We start from the raw sequence: 20867 nt of genomic DNA, 5'->3' as shown, positions 1-20867 counted from the left end.
GGGGTTCGAACTCACAACCCCAAGATCAAGAGTCACGTGCTCTACCAAGTGAGCCCCTCAGGCGCCCCGAAAGGTGAAAAATTTTAATAGTCACAGGAAGAGAAAAGAAAAAGCCACAGGTGAGGTTAATTTTATTAATCTACTTTCTATCACCCGGTAAGTCCAAAATAGGATCATTTTTGAGATCAATATGACAACATGATGAGATGATTGAGAGACCGTGTGACTGGTTTCTGTTTGTTTTTACTAAGTCTCTCAAATCCTGGGTGAATTTGACCCTTGGAGCGCTTTCCAATTTGAACCAGCCACCTGTTACCTGGTCAGCAGACACAGGGAAGTTCAAGGGAATCCGTTGAGAAAGTGTGTTTTCCTATTCTTTCCTGCCAACCAAACTGGAGGCGCTGATTTGTCATCTCGTTAAAAAAAATAATTTTTGATGATATATCGTGTTGTTTTGGGTACATAACTTAAAAGGGATTTGAAAACAACTCACGCTGACAGCTGGAATAAGGATTATGTTTTTTTTTTATTTTTAAAATGTTATATATTAGCTCACATTTAAAAAGAATTAAAAATATTGAGGAGCATTTCGCTGTGCCAAAACTCTCCCATTCTCATCTACTTACGTGAACAAACTTTTTGAGAACTGACATCACGGAAGTGAAAAATAAGAATGAAATATGGAACTCTCTTTTAGTCTAGCTACGTAATCTATTTGGGAGAGAAACTATTCATCTCATTATCATGTCCTTTTGAAAATGGATTTTACTCTTCATTTAAAGTGGAATATATGTGGCTTTGTCTGGTCACCTCTGAACCGACAGATTTGTAATGACAACCCAGGCCAGAAGTCTCCGATTTCACACTTAGAACAAGGGTCACAGAAAAATTAAAAATTGTTACATAAATTGCCATGGATGAGCACTTCTCTTGCAGATGACAATGATAGAGTGGGGGGGGGGGGTTGTTGTGTGTGTGTGTGTGTGTGTGTGTAATTTAAGTACTCTCTACGCCCAATGTGGGGCTTGAACTCACAACCCCGAGATCAAGAGTCTCCACCAATGGAGGCAGCCCGCTGCCCCTTCATACTGAAAAAAATAATATATTTTTAAGATTTTATTTATTTATTTGAGACAGAGAGAGCGAGCCCATGAACAGGGGGTAAGGGCAGAGGGAGCAGCAGACTGAGCAGGGAGCCCCACGTGTGGGTCCATCCTGGGACCCTGGGATCATGACCTGAGCCGAAGGCAGACGCTTAACGATTGAGCCACCCAGGCGCCCCAGCCGTTTTCTTTTTTTAAGATTTTATTTATTTATTTGACAGAGAGAGCAGGAACAGAGGGGAGGAAGCGGAGGGAGAGGGAGAAGCAGACTCCCCACTGAGCAGGGAGCCCGATGATGCAGGACTTGATCTCAGGACCCCGGGATCATGACCTGAGCTGAAAGCAGACGCTCAACCGACCGAGCCACCCAGGTGTCCCCAGAATAGCCGTTTTCTGACAACATTTTCGTTGTTGGTGGGAGAGAAAGTCAACAAAGCAATGATCAAGGACAAGAGCCAAACACAGAAGGAAACTGGTTGTATTCACGCTCTTGCAGTTGGGAGAACATTTCAGACCCAAGCAATGATCGGAGCATCTGGACAGAGTGGCTTTGCCAGGGAAGATTTTAGGAAGGAACGGGCAGGATAGTGTGATCACAGGTCTGAGGGGGCCCCCAGCCAGGGAGCATTAATTACCCTCTCTTGTTCTAGGATTTTCACTTCAGCGAAAGCATCCTGGGAACACAGAATGGGGAACCTGGGGTCTGGGTTTGGCCTTGTCTGCGGGTCCAGGCTGAAAGGGCAGAGGTCAGTGTTTGGCCTTGTCTTGGGACAGGGGCGTTCCCTGGGCATATGGAGAAGGGCAGTGGTTTGCAGAAAGTCTTTTCCCGGAACACAGAAGTGTCGGAAGGGACTTCTTCACCATCCCTGCTTTCAGAACACTGGGAAAGCCCAACACTGGCCAACAAAACCAAAAATGTACAGTTCGTCCAACGAGGGTATTGAGGAGAAATAAAGCGGCGTGAGGTGGCGGGATGGGGGGTGGCAGGCTAGGAACCTGAGGTCATGGATGTTCTCATGAGGGGTATTTCAGGGGAGGTTTGAAGGACAGGAGAGGGTTACCCTAACCCTAACCCAGTGAGTGAACAGACCCCAGGAGGGTGTCCACAACAGGATTGCCTACAAGACCCCCAGACCACCTGCAGAGTATCATCACCGGCTTCCTCAGATGGACGCAGAGGTCCAGGGACCTGGAGTGACCTTGGAGGCCAGATCCTTGCCGGCCTCAAACTGAGCACTTCAGGCTGATGACCAAAGGGACTTGCTTTACCCAATTCCCTCAATCCAGAGGGCAGGACCGCCACCGGTCTGAGGGGGCACCCCGGTCTGAGGGGCCCCCCATTCTAGCACCAGAAACCCCGATTTCCTACCAAGTCAACTTCTTGGGGGTTACCTCCACCGGCCTGGGAATGTAACGGACTTACATGTTGTGGGTCATGTCCATTTTTTAACTTCAGCATCTTTCAGTCTTTCAAAGCGACTCTGGGGTCGGGAGGCCTGACTTTACAGATGCTCAGTTTCCTTCCCTCAGCCCCTCAGCACATCTGAGAGAGACAGAAACTCACCCTCTTCCCTGATTTCCTAACCACACAAGGTATGCATGCATCCTGGCGGAAATACAATGTATCAAGGTGAAAACCAGCACAAAACTTGCAAAGATGCCCCCAAGCAACGGGCTCCTGGCTGGCTCAGTGGGTAGAGCATGCGACTCTTGATCTTGGGGTCATGAATTCGAGCCCCCCCACCCCACTGACCCCACACTGGGGTCTACTAAAAAAGATGCCCCAAAAAATGTTCCAAACGGGCTGTTTCATTCAATGCCCACTACGCTCTAAGCCCTGTGCTCCCAAAGGCTTCTGCTAGGTGCTCAGAGGCTGTTCCTAAAAGTAGAGGCTTGCTTATGCTTTTCAAATGGTCACCACAGCACATTCACCTGGATCCCTTCAGTTACTAAAGTGTTCTCCCAGACTTTATCTTTTTTGTTATTTGTTTTCATTTGACAGATTCCTTTACTAGGTAAATATTCTCGAGCCTCTATGAGATCCCAGGCACTGGGAAATACATCCCTGAACAAAACAGGAGAACGCTCTACCCTCAACAAGCTCCCATTCTAGTTGTGGAGACGGACAACAAATAAACACGTGGGTTTATGACGTCAGTGTAATAATCACACGTATTATAGACGCAGCGTGGGGGAGAGCATCAGGAACTGCTCCTCTAGAAAATCCCACTGGAGGAAGCTTCCAGGAGGCACGATTTGATCCGCAGCCTTGCGTGGGGCCGGGGAGGTAACGTTCGGACACGTGGACCCTCCCGTGTCTGCCTGTCCACCGTTCCAGGCGTCCTGATGTCCATTCCATGGGGTGTGACGTCCAAATGTAACCGCATGCTTTGTTGGTTGATGATGCTCCTTGCCCACTCTCTTCCCCGCTCGAATGCCAACTCCAGGCGAGTCAGGACTTTGCTTTAGTGTTTCTTAGGTACCATTGTATTGCCAGCACTCAGGCCCGAGGGCAGCACCCCTAAGTCTCAGGATATATGAAGGGACGTGTACTGAGTCTTGGCGAGGTCGGGCACACAGGTAAACAGGATAGGCATCAGTAGACGTCCTGTGTGCCCTTGAGAAGCATCTCAGCTACTCAGGAAAGAATCCTTCCCCCACGTTGTCTCCCAAACCTCGTCCCAAAGCAGTACCTTTAGATAAATTGGCAGGATTCTCTTAATGTCATAAATAGGATTATCGACCCTCCCCACCCCCGGGGCTGCAGGTAACTGTGGACCGATAGATATGAGATTAGAGGGAACAATACCAACGTAAAAGGATTTCAAAAACCATTGCGATCTTCACAAAAGAATCTATTCTCATTGGTATGGAGACCAGCCAGATAGTGCTGAGGACTGGGTGGGGAGGGTGCAGGGGAAGGCGTCCAGGGTGATTGTAATGACAACGAGATCTAGTGACTTGCAAATGAAGGTCTTCCAATTCTGCCGGAAGAATTCCTGATTAGGCAAAACTGCTTCAGTGTATCCCAGACCTCCCCCAACCACCTCCACCTCAGGCTATCAAATTGAGTCTATGGAATTTCTGATTCTTTCCATCAGGAATTCCCTCCCCCCCAAAAAAAACCACTCCCAAAAATCTTTAGAATATTAACTTGAGACTTTAAGTCAATCAAGCTGGGGAAGAAAAGAAAGCAAAATGCTGGGGGGTAAAATAGCTAACAATGATATTAACTTGAAACTTCCAATGGTCGCGTTAAATTGTCAAAATAGCAAGGGTTAGAGGGAGCTTGGAATTGGCGCGCCTGAGGAAGGCTAGAGGGGCTCTTTCACTGTCTCACCACAAACATCACAGATCGCTGGGGAAAGTATCAAATGGGGTCTTTTACTATCAATTCACTTAAAATCATCTTTGCATATAGTCTTTGTTTAATGTTCCTTAAATTCAATTGCATTGACCACATTTATCACCCTGGGGGAAAAATGCTTGCTGCATCTTTACCGTGTGTCAGACCCAGGACTGATTTTGGGGATGGGGATTGTGTGTGTGTGTGTGTGGGGGGGGACAGGTGAATAAGACAGAGAAGCCACGGTTCCCCAGGAGCTAAGCACAAGAGGCAAGTAAACAAACTGGCAAATAACCAGAAGTGGTAAGTGCTTTATTAGAGAAATAGGACTGGTAAGCTGGTGGAGTCTGCAGTCAACGCGGGGTACAGGATGCTATCTGTGCAGCACCCAGGGGAGCCCCCCAGACCAGGCGACTTTGAGTAGGAGGAGAAAGGCCTATGGGGGTCAAGGGCAGGAGCAGAAAGCTGCCACGGGCCCAGAAACGTGCAAGGACAAGGTGATGTGATGGGAGAGAGCTTGCTGAGTTTGGAGAAACACCTGAAGGTCCAGGCGTCCAGGCGTCCAGGCGTGGAGGAGGGGAGAGTGGCCAGTTCGGATCTGAATCTGGAGCAGGTCATAAGCAGGGCTCTCCAGCAACACAAGGACCAGAGCAAGAATTCGGAGCCTGGACTTCTACAACACCCTGCTTCTTTCTGGCCCTTGTTTTTCCGGGCGAATCACTGCATCTCCATGGCCGCACCTGTCAACTGCCCACAGCCTTTGGAGGGTTAGCTCGGAGTCCTAGACGACATCAGAAATGACTGCACTCTTACAGCTGCTCTCAGAAAAGTTTGGATAGTTTTTTTAAATTATCCTAAAATTTTGGAGTGAGTGCCCGGCTGGCCCAGTCGGTAGAACATCCGACTCCTGATCTCGGGGTCGGAGTTGAAGCCCCACACTAGGCGTGGAGCATACTTAAAAAAAAAAAAAATTATCCTAAATTCTTTTAAAAATTGAAAATGTCTAACAGTAGGAGATTCATGAAATTACAATAAAAGCAATCTGTACATTGCCCTTCAGCCTTTAAAACACATTTTATCGGGACGCTTGGGTGGCTCAGTCGGTTAAGCGTCTGCTTTCAGCTCAGGTCATGATCCCCAGGTCCTGAGATCGAGTCCCACATCGGGCTCCTTGCTGAGCAGGGAGCCTGCTTCTCCCTCTGCCTGCCTCTGTCTCTCTCTGATAAATAAATAAAATCTTAAAAAAAAAAAACAACACATTTTATCTATTTCTCTATTGTTTTACTTACATATTTTAATTCCCCCAACCTCCTTTAGCAGGTCCCATGGGCTTCAGGTATACCTCCAAGATCTGCCATGGGGAGAATTCCAGTAAGGCCTCAGACCTCAGCAAGGTGCATGAATTGAGTAAAACGTGCACACTTGTATGTATGTATGTATGTATTAAGATATTTATTTGACAGAGACAGCGAGAGAAGGAACACAAGCAGGGGGAGTGGGAGAGGGAGAAGCAGGCTTCCCGCTGAGCAGGGATCCCGATGCGGGGCTCGATTCCAGGACCCTGGGATCATGACCTGAGCCAAAGGCAGACGCTTAACTGAGCCATCCAGGCACCCACTTTTTAAGATTTTTAAAATTTTTTATTTGTAAGTAATCTCTACACACAACACGAGGCTCAGACTCACAACCCCCGAGATCAAGCTTCTCCTGCTCCATGGACTGAGCCAGCCAGGTGCCCCTTTTAAATACTTTGTAACAGACTATTGAATTTTACGAACGTAGAGCTGAACTCCCAACACCAACATTTGTATGAGTATGCTGCAACACTGAGATGAAATTGTTTAACAGCAATTCTATGTATGTGTGCTTGTTATGGGGGGAGCTGTATTTTTTTTTTCCTGGTAATCAGCCTTGTGCTAAATCAGTTCCTCATCTTTGGAGCTGGGGACTCCTCTTCGAGAGGGGCTGCCCGCGCTGGAGGATGCTTACCAGCAGTCCTGGCCCCCAGGCACTAGATGCTGCAAGCACACTCTGCCCCCCACAACCCAATTTTGACAACCAAAAAGGTCCCTAGACATTGCCAACTGTCCACTGGGGAGAAAGAAACCCACCCCTGGTTGGAAACCACTGTTCTAGACGATACATCCCATGGTCTTATTCATCCCTCCCACCGCTGGAGCTTAGCAAAGTGCCTGGTAAATCTCCTAAGTTCAGTAAATCTAATCCAGGTCATGCTTAAATGTTTGCTGAATCCATAACCGACCCCCACCCCAGGAGACGGAATTACTTTCCTCCGGTCACTTGTCCGCATTTCCCCAGGAGAGACACCCAACAAAAGGGTCAACTGTTTAACAAACAGGTAAGGGAGTGTCTGACCCAGACCAGCTCCAATCAGAGGCACTCAGGTGGGTCTGGGCGGAGAAGGGGAGGAGGGAAGGGTCCTCCCCCAGAGTCAAGGGAGAGCGGGCCATCAGCCTTTATAAGAGCCCAGCCGCGCTACCTACCCTGGGAAGCCGCGTGATCGCCTTCTTTTCTGTTGTGAGTATGACCTGTTCCTCTTCTGCTCCTTCCTCCTCCCGTCTTGTAGGGCCTTCCCTTCCGCCTTTCATTTCTGAGGTTGCCAACTTTCTCCCACTCTCTACCCTTTTCTTCTGAGTCCCCCCCACCCCAGTCTCTGAAACCTTGCCATATCCTGTGGGTTACCCTGTGGGTTTCTATTCAGATGAGTGGGTGTGAGTGTGGGGTTCTTTTACAATGTTAATGAGTGGGAAAGTTGGTTCTTCCGTGCCCTTTGGGGTGATAAAGGCAGCTCTTTCAATCTCACACGTCCAGTGTCGGCAAAAACTGCGAACCAGGCCTGTTGTTCAACGTCACCAAACCTTAAGTGTTTGACCTTGAGTGGGGTTACATGTAATGTGTTCTCAGTGGATGTTTAATGTGCTAAACTGGGGGGGGTGTTGGTGACCTTTTATCTGTTTGCTTCATCGTCCCCTTCCATCTGCCAGAACTTTAGGGGCAAGGCGGCTCTAATCACTGGCCCTGCAAGGCTTCCTACCTGCTGCGTGGTTCCCTTCGTGGCCACCCGTGGATACTCGACCTGTGGCACTCAAACTGTGGGGGCACTTTCTGTTCTAAGGAGGGAAGTGCCGCCATTTTTTGAGGGTCCCCGATTGAGAAGCTCTGCTCCTTGACCGTCCTGAGCCACGGCTTGGGTCAAGCGGGAGCCCCATCCAGGCCACGTCCCTGCAGCTCTCCCGTGGCACTCAAATGTGGAAGCACTCTTCGGATAACTCAGTGAAAAGTGCTACAACATTTGGGTGTTACTGGTGGGCACCATCAAGGGAACCCCGATCCTGCTCTGGTCCCAGCTGTCTTCGGGGGCTCTCTGGATCAACAACTGAGACCTTTATCCGTGGGGAAATGGGGTTTTTAGGATTCAGGAAACCTCTGGACATGCACAACCAGCCGTGGAGCTGGGGACGTTTCAGTGTTAACGTGTTTAACCTCTTTCTCTCTTAGGCTTCCCAATGCTGCGTGTGGCTCGGCACGCTTTCCCTGTGGCTTCCAGGAACAGAATCCAACTGCTCACACTGGGATACACAAAATGAGGGCACTCCCCGTTCTCTGGTCTGGAAAGTGCTCCCATTTTTGTGTATCCTTGTCTGAGGAAAACGGCTGCATCCTCGAGACGGACTGGGAAGCAAGGGTTTTGGGGTGAATGTGGTAACCTGCCTCTAGACTTCAGCCTCCTACCTCTGGGGCCCAGCCCAGCCGACCCTGCTGCAGACCAGCTGTCCCCACAGCCCAGGCCCTTCTGTCCTGCCTAGTGGGTATTTGTGCAATTTGGGACTTTATTTCCACAAACTGACCCTTGTATCAGTAGTCTTGAGATTTAAGGACCTTCCTCCAGCTCTGAACAGCTTTTCCCCTCCATTCCAATCCAAAGATTTAACATGAACCTTTCCAGTTGGCCCCTTTGTGAGTGGCTTTTTAAGATTTTATTTGAGAATGAGAGCATGAGGGGGGGAGGGTCAGAGAGAGGCAGACTCCCTGCTGAGCAGGGAGCCCGACGCAGGACTCGATCCCAGGACTCCAGGATCATGACCTGAGCCGAAGGCAGCCGCTTAACCAACTGAGCCACCCAGGCGCCCTGTGGGTGGCTTCTTTGCTGCTGACATTCTCAGTCCTGTTACCTTTACGTCTCAAATGGTGAAAATCAGTCGAATCAGTCCAATAAAATACGAACTAAGCACGTTGCTTCTGTGTGGCTTGACTAGCCTGAGAATTGGCCCTGTGTAGTGGGGAGGGGAGGAAGGAGCTGCTTCTTGGGCTTCACATCTGTGTATGCTTACAATATTGTCGAAAAAGAAATGCCTGCCCACGTGCAGGTGTGAAAGAACGTGCACGGGAAGCCCCAAATGGTTGCAGTTCCCCACCCCAACATGGGAACACGTGCCACGGTCTCGATTCTCCCATTAAGGAGTCACCCTGATACTTAGAGAATAACTTCCCTCCTGCTCCACCTTCTCCACAATCCCAAGTGTGTCGAGATGATAAGCTCAAAACCGTGGTCCTACTGAGAAAGGGCAATGGGAGGGTGGTGTCAGGAATGAGCGCCTTGGAGTTCCCCTTTGTAGGATTCAAGTGGATGCAGGACCTCGAGGTTCACAGTGGGAAAATGTAATGCTGCTTGTGCTGGGGGGGGGGGCACCCGGCAGGGCTGCTATTTTAGGCTGTCCTAAAATGCCATTTCTCCTCCCTGTTAACGGAAAATGCTCTCAGCACACGCTAAACTTAGCTGCTGGTTCTTAAGAGCTTTTACTGGGAATGGGCTGCTAGGCTTCATAACCATTTCAATGGACCAGACCCTCCCTGGTCCTGGGGGGCTGTGCCCCGCGGGTCTCCCCAAAGTACTGCAGTATGGTCCCCAAAGTCAGGCCTAGGGAGCTGCCTCGTCCCTTCCACCGTGCCACTAGCCAGGAGCCCCCAAACGCCGCCTTACAAGGCATCCTGTTGAACCTTCGTCCTCCCAAGAGCCTCCCACGGACCTTACTGGGCCCTCCGCGAGAGGCAGCCCAGGGTCCGGGCATCGGGCCCATATTTCTGCTTCAGCTCCAGCAAAGGGCCTCGGTCATGACCCGTGGGGCTGTTTGGGGGGGGGGGGGGCTGGAGGCCAGACACGCTACGGGGGGGGGCTCAGTCATGGAAAGGGCTGGATTTCCAGGAGCCGAGTGTGATGTGACCATTCGTGGGACGTTTATTGATGCCCACAGGAATGACGTCTGTGGAATCTGATTTACCTCCCTTTCCAGACATCCATGGATTACAAGTCACGGGTTCCTCGACAAATTACCTCTGCTTCCTAGGAAGTTCCAGTCTTTCCCAGACACCTTCACTTAGGGCTTCAGTGCGAGCGGCATGCTCCCGGTGTCCTTGGGGGTTCCTGCCCGTCACCGGCTGGGGCTGAGGTTCCCTATCTCCCAACAGGGAAAACCTGGGTTTGTTCGAGTTCTTATCCACAGCACAGCACAGATGCTTGGCTGGCCCACAGTCGGCTAACCCTGGCGAGGGGTCCAACCGCCGTGCACCTGCCTCCAGCCCGGCAGCAGGACCACGTGCAGAACAAGACTGCGAGGGTGCGGGTGTGCCCGCTGGCATGACCAGCGTCCTAAGGCACGCTGCCTGGCACCCCCGCTGGTCCTTGAACGAGGTTTCTCAGCCCCGCACAAATGTCATTTTAACTAAACACCCTAGCCGTAGGGGGCTGTCTTCTCCTTTGCGGGACGTTTGGGAGGAAACGTGGCCTCCACCCACTATATCTAATAGCTCCCAGCAGCACCCCAATGTCTCCTGACATTGCCAAGTGCCCCGGGGAGGGACAGGGGTGCAAAATCACCCTCTGCTGAGAACCATCTGGGGCCCTGTCCTAAGTTCTCTCCATGACATCCGCATTCCCAAAACTAATGCTCCACGCCCCATCACACATTGATGACAGTCCCCAAGCAGAAGGGATCTATCCTGCGCGGGAGTTTGCAGGAGATAAAAGAGCCTGATCATCACGTTCACTAACGCGCTGGTCCTGGGATCACCTTCCTCTGTCCTGACTCCAAGAGAACAGCCAGTGGTTGTTCAGCAACCGATGTCCAGGTGAGGTTTCGTTAGCCGAAGGGCTGCCAGTCTTCTGTGGGTCATTTTATTCAGGTCCATTCCAAATAACCTTAGGACACAGAGCGGGACACATTATTCCAGGCCACTGCTGTGGCATTCGAATCTTATCACGCCTCCTGCCTTATTACCATAATTTCATTATCTGGTACTTCGTTGGAAACCAGATCTCATCGGGAACCAGGCTGGACTCCAAGCTATACACCAGCGTATGTCCCTGAGCTGTGCCGGCTCATTCAGTCTGGGGGATGCTGAGGAGCCAAGAGGTGGAACGATTTGCAGAAACCCATCACAAAACTGCCAAGTGACAGAATTAGAACTTGAGGCCTGGCTAAGTAATTCCAGATTCTCTCTAAGCTACAACGGCCTCATCTGACAGATTAGGAAGTCGGTCCCCAGTGAATTACCCAAAGTCACCCAGCTGGCGAGGACAATCCACGCTAATTGCACACATTAGCGCACGAAGGAAATGTTTCCAAATTTTCTAGCTTATTTGTCCATCTGAACCACGGATCTCGATTACTGACCCTCACTCCCACCCCCAAGCCCCACGCCCCTGCCTCCTTCAGAACTAGAAACCCGTCTCTCACCAGAGGACTCGAAGTTTGCAGCCAGGATGACTCAGCCCCTTGCAGAGCAGCCTGACCCCTGCGTTCCCCAGGGCGTTGTGGGTCAGATAGAGCTCCGTCAGGGTCTGGCTGACCCCGAGGGCGGAAGAAAGATCCTCACAGGCTTTGGTTGTGAGACCACAGCTATCCAGCCTGTGGAAGACCAGGAGTGGTTAAAGAAACATAAGGAGCTATTTTGGAAAGTCTCTTGAGAGGGAGTCAGGGTGATGTTTTCAGGGGACCAATTTAAGAGAAAGCAGAGTAGAACCCAGCTGGTCCTGGTTAAGGCCAACGTGGTGATGGAAAACATTTAAGAGAGGCATTTAAGGACGCTTGTTAATTCACAGCTCCATCTCTCTAGGATGCCCACTGATTTTGCAGTCAAGTACCCACTTCCCTTCCTGGTAATTCTACCCCAGGAGCCAGTTTCTCATTGACACCTCAGTCTCTGTCCATCTGGGGTTCACACTGTCCTTAAGCTCAGGATCCAGGCCTGAGTTGGTTGGTTTCCATGTCTCCAGTTACCATGAATGGTTTCAGGTGGACAGAGGACCCACCCAAAACGGGTGAATCAGAACCTTACTTGCTTCCTGGAGCTTTTCTTTCAGAACTTAGACCTGGTAAGAAGTCCTCCTTAGAGCTGCAGGTGTTTTGCCATCAAGCAGGATCAAGGCTAAACTTATTCAACAGAGGAATCAATACAGCAAAAAGTACGGAAGATAATAGAGATCACGAGTCCAAACACCTAGGTGCGCCTGGGTGGCTCAGGCGGTGGAGGGCTGCCTTTGGCTCAGGTCATGATCCCAGGGTCCTGGGATCGAGCCCCACGTCGGACTTCTTCCTCAGCGGGGAGCCTGCTTCTCCCTCTGCCTGCCACTCCACCTGCTTGTGCTCTCCCTTTCTATATCAAATAAATAAATGAAATCTTAAAAAAAAAAGTGTCCAAACACTTAGATCAAGCCATGCCTGAAGCTTGCAAGATCAGTGACACGTCAATAAGCCCTCCTTTTTTTTTTTCCCCAGGAGCCAGTATGAATTGGGCTGCCACCTGCCCGAACAGTGTGCCATCTGATTCTCTCTGATTTCCGATCTGCCTCCCGTTGTGTTTCTTCCCTGCATTCTCTGCTGTTACAATAAGAACAGGTAGTAGTATATGCTGAAGGCCAACTCTGTGCTGAGCACCTTGCTAAGGGCTTTGTTTGCTTTGTCATTTATTCCTCACAGCAACCGTCGGAAAGCAGTACCATCACAGCTGGGATGCTAAGTGGAAATATTTTAATCTTAGTTTGGCTGAGGTTGTGAGACAAGAGATGCCAGCTTCCAAAAGGAGGTACAGGACAACAGCTCTGGACTTGCAGAGGAAGAGAAAAAACCAGCGTGGTGCAGAAGGGTCAGGAGAGGAAGGTTAGGGTGAGACCCGTGGTGGGGGAGGGGGCTATGCAAGGAGGTTGACCCAGATTCCATGTCAGGAGACTGGGCAGTTGGGGCACTTCCTGTGGGGGGGGGGGGCCCCCAAAAAAAGTACATTGGGACCCCAAAGACGGGGGTGGCCTTTGGATACCTGCCAGATGGGGGGGAGATACTGACACCCCGGGACCCTAGCAGCACCAATAAGGGGAAAGTGCTGTCCCTGAGCCCCCGTCTCGATGCCCACCTACCCAGGGCCCCAGATAATCGAGAGACTCAGAAACGACCACAGTAGAAACAGACAGTCATTCGGTGTGGGGGCCAGGCAGGTTCCAGGGAGAAAGAAGGAGGAGAAGGGACAATTCACATTTGGCTGGAATTCACACTGCAGCAGACTGATTTTTTATTCTATAAAGGTCACTGAAGAGCCAGGCATCTGCGCAAGTAAATGTCAACAGAAAGGGGAATTTTACAGAATATGTTTACAGGCAATGGGCGAAGGGAAAGTGAGGCATTTTGCGTTTGCACCCCACAGAGAACGAATTCCTCTGTGAGCTGTTTGCAGCTTTTCTGTCCACCTCTCGGGGCTCCCGGTGTCTTCCAGGGCCGTGGAGGGATGGCCCTTCCATGAAGAGAACACAAGGACAAGGACACCCCCCACCACCAGGACCCCACCCGTCCCGGCGCCCGGGGCTCACCACAGTTTCTGGAGCCTGCAGGTGGGGTGTCGCAGTCCCTCACACAGCAGCCACATGCCCGCGTCCCCCAGGTCATTGAAGCTCAGGTCCAGTTCCCGAAGGTGGCGGTTGACCCAGAGCACCGAGCAGACACCCTCACAGGCGGCCGAGCTGAGCCTGCAAATGCCCAACCTGGAAGACAGGACGCCCAGAGCCCAGCGCACTCGGCCCGCAGACGTCCCCGGGGAGGGCTCTCGTGCCGGGCGCCCCCAGACAGAAGAAGGGAGAAGCAAGGGCCAGGCGGGTGGGCAGGCAGAAGGGAGAGAGAAACAAGAAAGAGAGAGGGGAGCGGGAAGGAAGGAACACAGGAGTATTTGGTAGGGGTTGGGCATCGGATGGGTGCCAGGGTATGAGCGTCCGGCAGCTACTGTAACAAGTACCCCCGCTGGTGACTCACATGGTAAAAACTGACTGTCTCACTGCGCGGGGAGCCTGGTCCCCCCCCCCCCCCGCGGCCCTGAGAACCTGCTCCAGGCTCTGCCCCGGGGGGTCTTTGGCGTTCCCTGCCCTGTAGAAGCATCACCCCGATCTCTGCCCCCATGTTCGCACTGCGGTCTCCCGTGTGTGCCCTGTGTCCGAATTTCCCCTCTTCCCTCTTCGTGAGGACACCTTATTCGGGGCTGGCCCGCTCCAGCAGGCCCTCACCTGAACTAATTTTTTTTTAAAGATTTTATTTATTTATTTGACAGAGAGAGAGAGCACAAGTAGGGGGAGCGGCAGAGGGAGAGGGAGAAGCAGGCTCCCCGCAGAGCAGGGAGCCCGATACGGGGCTCGATCCCAGGACCCCGGGATCATGACCTGAGCCGAAGGCAGACACTTAATGACTGAGCCACCCAGGCGCCCCTATATTATTTTTTTTTAAGTTTTTATTTGAGAGAGAGAGAGAGAGAAAGCACAAGTAGGGGGAGAGGCAGAGGGAGAGGGAGAAGCAGACTCCCCTGCTAAGCAGAGGCCTGACATGGGGCTTGATCCCAGGACCCCGGGATCATGACCTGAGCTGAAGGCAGACGCTCAACCGACTGAGCCACCCAGGCGCCCCACCTGAACTAATTTTATCTGCAACAGCCCCGTAATGGGCTGGGTTGTGCCCCTCCCAATTTCGATAATGGAGCCCTAGCCGACACCTGATCTCCCAGCTTCCAGCTTCCAGCCTCCAGAACCGAATTTCCACCGGAGGCCACCCTCTGAGGGCCTGGAGGCTGAGACTTCAACACGGGGATTCTGAACACATGGACCGGTAACAACAAGTGATTTACATAGGTCTCCCTGTCTTGTCTTTAAGTAATCCCCACACCCAACGTGGGGCTCAAACTCGCGACCCCACAATCAAGAGTCAGATGCTCTTCTGACTGAGCCAGCCAGGCTCCCTAACAGCAAGTGATTTGTAAGCATTACTTCCTTTGCTCCTGGCGATAGCCGCTGGGTGGAAAATGGTGTCACACCTGTTGTTACGACACCTGTGAGCTCCTAGGCCCCGACAGACAGACGCCATGCACTGCTCAAGGTCACAGACCTGGGGCGCCCTCAGCCACGGTCGGAAGACTGTGTGGGGGCTTCAGAGAGCCAGAAGTGCTATATTTCATAGTATAGTATTTTTTTCCTAGTTTTCAGACATTTCTGCCTGAGATAGAGCTCCCATGCGGTGAAACCCTGAACTCTCCTTTCCTTCGAGGGTGACGCGCAGGATCTGTGTAAATGTAAACGTCTGGCTGGCCTGATGTGTCTGGACAAGAGAAGGAGCCTGGCCTCAGTCAGTAAGAGCCACGCTGGGGTAACTGGACCGATGTGTTCTAAAAAGAATTTTTTTTAATGCATCCTAAAATGTAATGGCAGAAGGGCGCCTGGGTGGCTCAGATAGTTAAGCATCTGCCTTCGCCTTAGGTCATGATCTCCCGGTCCTGGGATTCAACCGGAGGCCCCACCACCACCCCCACATCACGTTGGGCTTCCTCCTTAGCCGGGAGTTGGCTTCTCTCTCTCCCTCTGCCCACCCCCCCACTGCTCGTTCTCTCTCTAATAAATAAATAAAATCTTTTTCTTAAATAAATAAAATAAAATTTAATGGCAGAATAAATATCTATGAATAACTGAAAATCTGCAAAAACAAAAAGCAAAAGACAGGCTCTTCCTAACAGTGGAGCATGTAACAAATTACAGAAATTACAACGGCAGGAAATTAGATTAGGAGCACAGACACGTGGAGAGCATGGACTGGGGGAGAGGGGCGCCGGGTTGGCTTAGGCGGAAGAGCAAGGGACTCTTGATATCAGGATCATGAGTTCGAGCCCCGTGTTAGATGTAGAGATTACTTAAATAAATAAACCTAAAAAAAAAAAAGATAACTGCAACATGGGAAGATAGTTTGCAATAGGGCTGGCGTCACAAATCAGCAAGGAAAGCATGGGTCCTTTATTAAATGGCATCGCAAAAATTAGAAAAAGAAAATTGAACCGTGCCTAAGCAAACCTGTAAACACAAAGAAGAAACTGAATACACCTGCAATGGTGTACTATCAGAGAATTCCTTTTTTTTTTTTTTAAGTTTTACTTATTTATTTTAGTAATCGACACCCAACGTGGGGCTTGAACTCACAACCTCGAGATCAAGAGTCAGCCTGCTTCACCAACTGAGCCAGCCAGGTGCCTGGCAAAGGATTTCTTAGACCTGTCACAAGAATATAAATCATAGAGTGAAATAAGTCAAACAGAGAAAGACATGTATCATATGATCTCACTGATATGAGGAATTCTTAATTGCAGGAAACAAACTGAGGGTTGCTGGGGTGGGGGGTGGGGTGGGAGGGATGGGGTGACTGGGTGATAGACACTGGGGAGGGTATGTGCTCTGGTAAGCGCTGTAAATTGTGCAAGACTGTTGAATCTCAGATCTTACCTCTGAAACAAATAATGCAATATATGTTAAGAAAAAAAAAAAAGAGGGCGCCTGGGTGGCTCAGTTGGTTAAGCGACTGCCTTCGGCTCAGGTCATGATCCTGGAGTCCCGGGATCGAGTCCCGCATCAGGCTCCCTGCTCAGCAGGGAGTCTGCTTCTCCCTCTGACCCTCCTCCCTCTCATGTTCTCTGTCTCTCATTGTCTCTCTCGCAAATAAATAAAATCTTAAAAAAAAAAAAAAAAAGAAGAAGAAGGTAGCGGGAGGGGAAGAATGAAGCAGGGGAAATCGGAGGGGTAGACGAACCATGAGAGACGATGGACTCTGAAAAACAAGCTGAGGGTTCTAGAGGGGAGGGGGTGGGGGATGGGTTAGCCTGGTGGTGGGTATTGAGAAGGGCACATTCTGCATGGAGCACTGGGTGTTATGCACAAACAATGAATCATGGAACACTTCATCTAAAACTAATGATGTAATGTATGGGCATTAACATAAGAATAAAAAAAAGAATATAAATCATAGAAATACATATGGATTTGACCTCAAACGTTTGATGAAAGCATCCACAATTTGACAGATTGGTGACCTGCTGAGCAGACACTTCCAAGGTATGCAGTCAACAAAAGATTAACGTCTGAAACAGGGAACATCTGCGCATCAAGAGAAATGTAGGACACATACCAAAGAAATCAATAAATTACACGAATAGGCAATTCACAGAATGGGGAAACCGAAAAAGCTGATAAGCACATGAAGAGATACTCAACACGGAAATGCCATTTAAGAACATTTTACACCCACCAGGGCTTTAAAGATAGAAAGTTGAATAACCATAAAGATAACCGGCAAAGTAGCTTTCCTAAATTGCAGGTGGAAGAGTAAACTGCCGATCTTTCTAGAGAGCTATTCAGAAGGGTTGCAATACCAAGGATGCAAATGCAGGCTGAGTGTGCGACTCTGCCCCTGGGGGTGGGATCTCACTGGGGTTCAGAAAGGGACATGGACAAGAAGGAACAGCAGAGTGGGGGTGGGGGGAGGGGCACGATTCCACAGCTTCTGGTGTTTGCAGAGGATGGCATGCAGGTCAGCTCAAAGGAACGCGGTAGATATGTCTGGACCAGGTCAGCACATCCTGAATGTATAATGGTAAGTGGGGCGGGGACATTGGTGAGATGTATCGTTTACATCAAATTGAGACAGGCATGCCTGCAGATGAGCTTTGGGGTGCCAATGAAGGAGACAGAATTAAAGCAGAGGTGTGTGTGGGTCCACAGTGATATCGTGGTACCGAATGGGGTGGAGAGAAGAATGGGAAGAAACAGGGCACTTCTCCAAAAGTAACAAAAGCAATAGAAGGTACGCGATTCACAATGTCTCGAAAGGAAAAAAAATCCCTCCAGCGTGAACGACATCAGAGAGTAGATGAGGCTTTTGTAGGACAGACAGACAGACTCTCCTTTGACGCCCCCAAAAATGATTTTCTGAAAATTGACAGCCTTCTGCATTTTCTTTTTGTTCCTTGGGTGTACTCATGCATTCACTCATTTAAAAATATGTTAACTAGGGTGCGTGGGTGGCTCAGTCGTTAAGCGTCTGCCTTTGGCTCAGGTCATGGTCCCAGGATGGCTCAGGTCATGGTCCCAGGGTCCTGGGATCGAGCCCCGCGTCGGGCTCCCTGCTCCGCGGGAAGCCTGCTTCTCCCTCTCCCACTCCCCCTGTTTGTGTTCCCTCTCTCGCTATGTCTCTATCTGTCAAATAAGTAAATAAAAATCTTTAAAAAAATAAGTTAACTAACTTGGACTTAAAACAAAAAAACTTAATAAAAAAATTAAAATAAAATATATGTATTTCCAAACACCCCTGAGCCAGGTCTTATAGTGGCCATCAGAGTATAGAACTGACACAGCTCCTGCACTTTTGGAAGATCACACCCATGCACAAGAATGACGAGTTTTAATGAGTGATGCTGAGAAGCATAAGATCAAATTAAATCCCACAGCTAGGAATCTAGACCCTATTCAAGGGTTAGGGAAGGCATGCATGGGGAAGAAGCATTTATTTTGAGTCCTAACAGATAAAACAGATGTCACCAGGGTAAAAGGGGGGTTAGCAAAGCAGAAGGGCATCCCAGGAAGAAAGAACAGCTTGTACAAAGGCCCTGTGGCAGAAAAATCTTAAGAGGTTAGTTACGAGAAGAGGGGAGTGAGCGTGACCCCAGTGAGCCCAGACATAAGAGCAAGGACTGTGGATTTGGACTCGGATGATGGTGAGCAAAGCAGGACTCACCGGAGGGTCTGAAGCTTGCACTGGGGATGCCTGAGGCCCTCACACAGCAGCACTCCGGGGTCCCCCAGGTCATTCAGGCTTAGATCCAGCTCCATCAGGCTCTGGTTCACGCTGAGGGTGGAGTTGAGATCCTCACAGGCAGCCGCAGTGAGGCGGCAAATCTTCAACCTGCAGAAAATCCAATTCAGCATGCATCATGGAGTGTTTTCCACACAGCGCCAGTTTTATCCTCCCTATCCCCAATCGTAATAGTTTTCAAACAAACAACTCATTTTTTTAAAAAATGGGCAAAAGCTTTGAATAGACATTTCTCCACAGAAAGGAAACAAGTGGTCCAAAATCACATGAAAAATGCTCGGCACCACTCATCATTAGGAAAATGCAAATCAAGACCACCACGAGACACCACGTCACATCCATTAGGATAGCCATTATAGAAAATGATAATAATACAGTTTTTTTAAGAATTAAAAAAAAAAGAACCTGAAAATCACAAGCGTTGGCAAGGACGTGAAGAAATTGGAAACTTTATGCACTGTCTGTAAGAATGAATAATGGTACAGTGGCGGTGGGAAACAATATGGCAGCTCCATGAAAAATTAAAAAATAGAGACGCCTGGGTGGCTCAGTCGTTAAGCGTCTGCCTTTGGCTCAGGTCATGGTCCCAGCGTCCTGGGATCGAGCCCCGCACTGGGCTCCCTGCTCCGCGGGAAGCCTGCTTCTCCCTGTCCCACTCCCCCTGCTTGTGTTCCCTCTCTCACTGTGTCTCTCTCTGTCAAATAAATAAATAAAACTTTAAAAAAAATTAAAAAATGGGTGCCTGGGTGGCTCAGATGGTTAAGCGTCTGCCTTTGGCTCGGGTCATGATCCCGGGGTCCTGGGATCGAGTCCCACATCGGGCTCCCTGCTCAGCGGGGAGCCTGCTTCTCCCTCTGCCTCTCTCTCTTTAAAAAAAAAAGAAAAAAAATTAAAAAATAACCACATGATCCATCCATTCCATTTCTGGTTGCATATCCCAAAGAATTGAAAGTAAGGGCTCAAAGAAATATTTGTACCCCAGTGTTTACAGCATTATTCAAAATAGCCAAAAGGTAGAAGCAACCCGTGTCCATCGGTGGATGAATTGAATGGATAAGCAAACTGTGGTATATCCATGCAACGTAATGTTATTCAGCCGTAAGAAGGAAGGAACCTCTAAAACACGCTACAATGTGGATGAACCTTGAAAAGAACCTTGAAAAGAGTAAAATAAGCCAGTCACACACACACACACACACACACACACACACACACACACTTTGTGATTCTACTTATAAGAGGTACCTACGGTAGTCAAATTCATAAAGACAGAAAGTAGAACAGAGGTTATCAGGGGCCAGGGGAGGGAGATGGGGAGTCCGTGTTGAACGGACAGTTTCAGTTTTACAAGATGAAAAGTTCAGGAGATGGACGGTGGTGATGTTTGCACAACAGTGTGAATGTTAATGCTTAATACCACGGAACTGTGTGCCTCAAAATGGTGAGATGATAGGGGCGCCTGGCTGGCTCAGCTGGTAGAGCGTGCGACTCTTGATCTTGGGGTGGTGAGTTTGAGCCTCACGTTGGGTGCAGAGACTACTTTTTTTTTTAAAGATTTTATTTATTTATTTGACAGAGAGAGACACAATAACAGAGGGAACACAAGCAGGGGGAGTGGGAGAGGGAGAAGCAGGCTTCCCACTGAGCAGGGAGCCCGATGTGGGGCTTGATCCCAGGACCCTGGGATCATGACCTGAGCTGAAGGCAGACGCTTAACGACTGAGCCACCCAGGCGCCCGGGTGCAGAGACTACTTTAAAAAAAAATCGTAAGACAGTAAATTTTATGATATGTGCATTTTATTTTATTTTTAGTGCAATGCATTTTCTTGGCTAAAATAATCAAGAAAATACAGAACAACATTTCTGTGCTCGTCACGTGTGATTCCTCAACCTATCTTTGGTGCTACGCCGTAAGTTTGTAGTGATGTGTTTGGGGTGCTGTTAGAAGTGCCTTAACTTATACAAATATAGAGCAGGAAATAACTATTGTCCCTCAAAGATGTCCCCGGTTGACATTTAGCAAAGTGTCTTCCTATATATAGAAAGGGAAGACAGAGACAGAGTCCTGATTTTACCACGTGAGTCCCTGGATTCAGCTGTGCTTGAAACCAGTATTTCCCTCTGGACTTCTTGGTCACAGAGGCCAACAAATTCACTTGTCTTCAACCACACTGAGATGGGGTGTCTGTCACTGGTGACCACAGGAGTTTTTGCGGAAGGCCTTTATTTTAGGGGGCTCTATGGTG

General features: G+C 49.6%; 1 protein-coding gene across 1 annotated transcript in view; it reads right to left on the bottom strand.

Annotated features, from left to right (window-relative positions):
- Positions 1-10578: 10578 nt before the first annotated feature.
- Positions 10579-20867, bottom strand: part of NLRP12 (NLR family pyrin domain containing 12) — a 29031-nt gene continuing 18742 nt past the window's right edge. Inside the window, 4 exon segments of the mRNA XM_021682258.2 lie at positions 10579-10666; positions 11205-11375; positions 13328-13498; positions 18543-18710. Coding sequence (XP_021537933.1) covers positions 10579-10666; positions 11205-11375; positions 13328-13498; positions 18543-18710 — 598 coding nt within the window.

This window comes from Neomonachus schauinslandi, chromosome 16, assembly GCF_002201575.2.
Source record: "Neomonachus schauinslandi chromosome 16, ASM220157v2, whole genome shotgun sequence".
Taxonomy (NCBI): Eukaryota; Metazoa; Chordata; class Mammalia; order Carnivora; family Phocidae; genus Neomonachus; species Neomonachus schauinslandi.
Note: the sequence above shows the minus strand (reverse complement) of the source record. Positions and strands in the feature narration are given on the sequence as shown.